Below are 6,859 nucleotides of genomic sequence, written 5' to 3'. Positions count from 1 at the left end.
AAGAAACGTGGAGATTAGGGGCGCCTGGGTGGCGCAGTCGGTTAAGCATCCGACTTCAGCCAGGTCACGATCTCGCGGTCCGGGAGTTCGAGCCCCGCGTCAGGCTCTGGGCTGATGGCTCAGAGCCTGGAGCCTGTTTCCGATTCTGTGTCTCCCTCTCTCTCTGCCCCTCCCCCGTTCATGCTCTGTCTCTCTCTGTCCCAAAAATAAATAAACGTTGAAAAAAAAATTAAAAAAAAAAAAAAGAAACGTGGAGATTATAAATTGGGAAAGAAGGTAAAATTTAAATATGCATGAGAAGTTAATCAATTATGAGATACTATGTATTAGTGCCAAAATGTCTGCCACATGGTCAACACTTAACAAATATCTGTTGGTTTTAACTGGATTAATTAAAAATGAGATCTATGAGTCTAATTGGAGAAAGTTGCTTTGACAAGCCAATTATAATAAAAACAGTTTAGGTACAGTAAGCAGAATTTCAATATAGACTGAGTATTAGATGATTCTAATCAGTATGAATCATGCCTAATGTAAAAACACAAAAGAAAAACTTCCATATTTTTTAGGGATATACACTAAGTACACAGGTTAAAATGATAGGTGGCTAGATATTAGCTTTCAAATACTTCAAGAAAAGAAGAAAGAGAGGGAAGGAGGAAAGAAAAATTGATAGCTGAAGTAAGTGTGGCAAAAATCTTAATTGTTGGGTTTGGATGCTGGGCATATTCCTCATATGCCATTCGTATTCCATTGTATTATTATTTGTAGTAAACTATTAAGTATATCCACCTTTGGGTATGTTTGAAAATTGCATAATAAGAATTAAAGGTTTCTTCACTACTGGGGCTTGAGTTGGCAAATGAAGATGAATTGGTAGAATTTTAAAAGGAGGGGGGCGCCTGGGTGGCTCAGTCAGTTAAGCAATCAATTCTTGATTTCAGCTCAGGTCATATCTCACAGTTCATGAGTTCGAGCCCTGCTACAGGGCTCCACGTTCACAGCGAGGAGCCTGCTTTGGATCCTCTGTCTTCCTCTCCCTGCCCCTCCCCAACTTGAGCTCAAGCACTTGTGCTCTCTCTCAAAAATAAGAATATTAAAAAAAACTTTTTTAAGTAAATAAATAAAAGGAGGACATATTAGGCATTGTGCCTCAATCCGAAATCTCTAAATCTCTAAATGCCTAAATCTCTCAGCAATTCTGAGTCCCTCATTCCTCACCAGCTAGCTTTCTTTTCCTAATTTTCCTGATAACCCAAAAGCTCATGCTCTTGGCCCTGTTCCATCTTCTAGATCTATTTTCTAAATTATGTTTCTAATTCCATCCGCATCCTACCCCCAGTAGTTAACAGCCCCTGACTGCAAAGCGTAACCTAAGTTAGAGATAGGCATTCTGAATTATACACTCTGTGGTAAATAACCTGTGTGAACTCACAGTCCCTTCAAAAACCCAGATGGTCTACTCTAACATGTCCCTGACACTTGAATGTTTCAGCCAAGCAGCAGGTGGGCCTGGAAGGAATGAATGTTATTAGTTCCTAGTTTGCCTTGCCCCCACATCTTTATTCCAACCTGGGGGTTTCTAATTTTTTTCAGTAGTTACAAAATTGTTTTCTAATACAGAAGTTAGAAGTACCTGCATCACAAATTCCCGACGCCGAGGCATTCCTCTTTCTGAAAGCAAAACATAATCTGGCTCCTTCTCCTTTTTGGCCTGTTGAATTTGAGCCAGGCGGCTAATGGGGTTCATTCCTTGACCATACTCTGGTCCAGCCTAAAAAATAATTTGAGAAAATTTCAAAATATGCTTGCAAAACCTATTATCAGATCCTTTAAGAAACAATGGTTCTCCCCTCATCTCTGTACCCCAAAACCATGACTAGAGAAGATAATGCAACTGGAGAGTCATTTATGAAGATTTATAAAGGTAAATCATAGAATGGATCTGAAACTAAGACTTCTATGGGATTTAGGGCTCAAAGGCATTATTGATAACTTGGGCTAAGGCTGCTTTTAAACTCTTTAATATATTAGAGTTGCTTCACAACTTCTGTTCGTCAAAAAACACCAAAAAGAAAGTAAGAAGATAAACCATGAGCTGGGCAGAGACATTTGCAATATATATAACTAAAAAAAAAAAGATGTATCCAGCATCTGAAATATATTGTTTAAAACTCCTAAAAAGTATTAAGACAATATAAAAGAAAAATGGGCAAAGGAGATGAATAGATATTTAACAGAAGAAAAACATATGAAAGGATAATCAACCTCATTATGACTCAGAAAGTGGGGGTGCCTGGGTGGTTCAGTTGGTTAAGTATCCAACTCTCAATCTCGGCTCAGGTCATGATCGCAGGGTCATGAGATTGAGCCATGTGTCAGGCTGTGTGGAGCCTGTTTTGAGATTCTCCCTTTCCCTTTGCCCCATTCCCATTCTGCACACACATGCGCTCTTGCCCTCGCTCTCTCTCAAAAAAAAAAAAAAAAAAAGACTCAGAAAATGCATGTTAAAACCACAGTCAGATACTATTTCACACTCATCTATTTGGCAAAAATTAAGAGTCTGACAGCCCTGATTGGTGAGGATAGGGAGTAACAAAAACTTATACACTGCTGGATTGCCTGGCTGGCTCAGTCAGAAGAGTGAATCCTGATCTCAGGGTTGTGAGTTCAAGCCTCACATTGGGTATAGAGATTACTGAAAAAGTAAATGAATAAACTTAAAAAAAAAAAAAATCTTAGGGGCACCTGGGTGGCTCAGTTGGTTAAGCATCTGACTCTTGGTTTCAGCTCAGGTCATGATCTCACGGTTTGTGCATTTGTGCCCTGAATCAGGCTCTGCACTGATAACATGAAACCTACTTGCAATTCTCTCTCTCTCTGTTCCTCCACCACTCTGTCTCTCTCTCAAAATAAATAAACTTTTAAAAAATCCTTATACACTGCTGATAATATAAATTGGAAAAGAATCTGGCAATGTCTAGTAAAGCTAAAAACCAGTAGCCTCTTCATAGACATATAAATACCCTTAGAAAATGGTTTCCCATATGTGCTAGCTCATATATACAGGAATATCCATAGCTGCATTATTTGAAATAGCAAAAAACTGGAAATAGCCTAAGCATTTATCAATAAAATAATAAATTATCTCATGTTAATACAGTGGAGTGGCATATAGCAATGAAAATGAATTAAGGACAGCTGCATGCCTCACAATGAATGAAATTCAGAAAAAAATTTTAAAGAAGACAAAAAAAGCAAGCACAGAAGAATACAGTATGATATAATTCATGTAAAACCCACTGAAACGACAAAACACTGCTGAAATTAACCAGGATCTCAATAAATGAACAGACATATGTTCATGGATCAGAAGACTTAATATTCTTAAAATGTCAAGTCTCTTCAAACTGATCTATCAATTCATTGCAATCCCAATCAAAATCCTACCATACTTCTTGTAATCCTTAATAAACTAATGCTAAAATTCATGTGGAAACACAAAGGACAGATAACCAAAACAACTTTGAAAAGAAGAAGAAAGTTGGAGGATTCAGACTATCTGATTTCAAGATTTATTATAAAGCTATGGTGATCAAGACAGTATGTGTAGTATTGGCATAAAGAGACAGAGACCAGCAAACACAGCAGCATCCAGAAATAGACCCATACATATATATGGTTAACAGATTTTTGACAAAGGTAGAAAAGCAATTCAATGGGAAAGGGTAGTCTTTTCAACCACTGGTCCTGCAACAACTGAATATTCATATGCAAAAAAAACCACACACAAAAAACCAAAAAAACCACAAACTTAAATCCGTACCTCATTATCATTAACTCAAATGGTTCACAAACTTAAATGTAATATCTAAACTATAAAATTTCCAGAAGAAACACAGGGGAAATTTTTGTGACTTGGTTAGGTGACAATTTCTTAGATACAACACTGAAATCATAACCCATAAAAAATAATAAATTAGACTTCTTCAAAATTAATAATTTCTGTTCTTTGAAAAGGTTAAGTCACAGGCTTTAGAGAAAATATCTGCAAACCATATATCTGATAAAGCATTTGTATGTGGAGGGGAGTGAAATAGGTGAAAGGAATTAAGAGGTAAAGACTTCCAGTTATAAAATAAGTAAGTCATAGGGACATAATGTACAGCACAGGGAATATAGTCAATGCTATTGTAACAACTTTGTATGGTGACAGATGGTGTCATTTCATAATGTCTAAAAATATTCAATCACTATGATGTACCCCTGAAACTAAAGGGATACTGCATTTCATTTATGATTCAATAAAAACATTAAGAATTCTCACTGAAGAAAAAAAAAAAGAACTTGTATCTAGAATGTATGAAGACCTCTCAAAATTCAATAATAAACTTATTATTATTTACATTTTATTATTTTTATTGTTATTTAAGTTATTACTTAATGTTTGAAGTGGTCAAAAGATTTGAACAACACCTCATCCAACCTCATGTGCTACCAAACACATAAACAATGCTCAATATCATTAGCCACTGGAGTAATGTGAATTAAAACCACAATGAAGTATCAATACACATGCATTTGTACAATTGAAATTCAAGACTATACTATGTATTAGAAAGGATGTGCAGCAACTAAAATGATGGCTGCTAAGAATGTAAAATGGTATACTCATTTTAAAAAACAATTGACAGTCTCTTAAAGGTTGAGTATATGCTTACTAAATGACCATGCCATTCACTCCCAAGCATTTACCCAAAAAAGAAAAGGAAAACTTATGGGGCACCTGGGTGGCTCAGTTGGTTGAGTGTCCGACTTCAGCTCAGGTCATGATCTCGCAGTTCATGAGTTCAAGCCCCACGTCAGGCTCTGTGCTGACAGCTTGCTCAGAGCCTGGAGCCTGCTTCGGATTCTGTGTCTCCCCCTCTCTCTGCCCCTCCCATGCTTACACTCACTCGCTCGTGCGCGCTCGCTCTCTCTCTCTCTCTCTCTCTCTCAATAATAAATGCTAAAAAAAAAAAAATTTTTTTTAAGAAAAGGAAAACTTACGCCCATAAGACATACACACGTGTTCACAACAGCTCTATTTATAGCCCAAAATGAGAAACATCCCAAATATCCACCACAGGGTGAATGGATAAACAAAGGGTGGTATAACCATACAACAGAATACTACTTAGCATTAAAACAGAATCAGAGGTGCCTGGGTGGTTCAGTTGGTTGAGCTTCCAACTTCGGGTCATGATCTCGTGGTTCATGGGTTCAAGCCCTGCACAGCGCATTGCACTGACCGTGCAGGGCCTGCTTCAGAAGCTGTCTCCCTATCTCTCTGCCCCTTCTTTGCATGCACACACACGTTCTCTCTCTCTCAAAAATAAACATTTAAAAAAGCTTTTTTAATTAAAAAAAAACCAACAGAATCAATAACTGTTAACATGCAACAACATGGACGAATCTCAAAATGATTATGCTAAGTAAAAGAAGCCAGCCAAAAAGAAGGTAGTTGCTTGGGAATGGAGGGTGGAGGGATTACAAAGGGGCACAAGGAAACTTTTGGGAGCAATGGATAGATTCATTATCTTGATTATGGTCATGGTTTCACAGGTGTACACATATATCAAAACATACCAAATAGCATGTTTTAAATATGTACAATTATACTTCAACAAAGCTGTTTTAAAAGTTAGCTAACCAAATGCAATTTTTTTCAGAAAAAAACAAACATGCAATAAAATTATAAGGTCAGGAAACATTAAATATAAAACTAATATTGTGATTAACTATGTGAGGTGGTATCTGGACGTAACAGAGGAGGGGCCTACACAGCTTCAATCTCATTGAGAAATGTTCTAGATGCAAGTTGGGCAGTAAGTTTTCATTTAACCTAATAGGCTTTTTAACTTACATACGAATACTGTATAAGCCATTTAGAAGGTATTCTATTTTTAACGTTGTATGGGAAATGTTTATGAATAAAGCTTTAAAAAAAATTTTTTTAAACTTACATATAGCTGTTTTAGTGCCTTCTAAAAAAAGGTTTAAAAACAAAAAAAAACAATCTTTGCAAATCAAATATTCTGTGTGCATATGAACTTTCTTCGTATATTACTCCTAGAAATGAAGCTGTATATTTATCACATGGGCAGAACTCTGTTTCCACCTGTGAAAATTTACTCTAAAATAAGTATCAGAGGCAAGGGTAATCACTATGTTGCAGGCTGTGTGTGTCACACTAAACTTGTATATAGTCGGAGCTCTTCCTGGTTCTCCATCACACCTAGTTTGCTGCTGCAGGTCGGATCCTGCAGGGTCTTTTAGAGTATATTTAGGATTTTGGACTGTACCCAAAGAGCAATGGGAAATTACTAAAAGATTTCAAGCAGAGGCATGACATGATCTGACTGGTGTCTCTGAAAGATAACGCTTTTTAGAAGATCAGTTGACAGGATGTCAAAAGTACTTACAGGAAGGCCAATTAAAAACCTGCTATAGCAGTTCAGGCAAGAGATGATTTTGAGCCGAACCAAATAAAGATGGCAAAGAGATGGAAATAAATGAACCAACTTAAGAAATACTTAAGTGATAGATGCAATAGGATTTGATGATTGACTGGATATAATGGTTAAGAGAAAAGTTAAAAATGACTCCCAGGTTTCTGTTTCAGCAGCAGTGGGATGGTGATGCCAGGCACTGTGACAAGGAATGCTGGAGGAGAAGGAGTTTATGATGAGTTTGATGTGCCTGTGAAATAAATAAGAAGTGAAGATGTCCAACAGGCAGCATATAGCACAAAAGAGTATCTGAAAATCCTCTATACAGAGACTGAATTGAAACCCTAGAAGTATGAAGAGAAGCCTAG

At 36.9% G+C, this 6,859-nt stretch overlaps 1 protein-coding gene across 13 annotated transcripts in view; it reads right to left on the bottom strand.

The window, feature by feature from the left end:
* Positions 1-6,859, bottom strand: part of STAU2 (staufen double-stranded RNA binding protein 2) — a 313,378-nt gene that overhangs the window by 181,037 nt on the left and 125,482 nt on the right. For all 13 annotated transcript variants that reach the window (XM_040487583.1, XM_040487582.1, XM_040487585.1 and 10 more), the window contains one exon: positions 1,637-1,774. In XM_040487583.1, the coding sequence (XP_040343517.1) occupies positions 1,637-1,774 (138 nt within the window). The remainder of the gene's footprint in view (positions 1-1,636; positions 1,775-6,859) is intronic.

This window comes from Herpailurus yagouaroundi, unplaced genomic scaffold (assembly GCF_014898765.1).
Source record: "Herpailurus yagouaroundi ecotype Mexico unplaced genomic scaffold, PumYag 165, whole genome shotgun sequence".
Lineage (NCBI taxonomy): Eukaryota > Metazoa > Chordata > Mammalia > Carnivora > Felidae > Herpailurus > Herpailurus yagouaroundi.
Note: the sequence above shows the minus strand (reverse complement) of the source record. Positions and strands in the feature narration are given on the sequence as shown.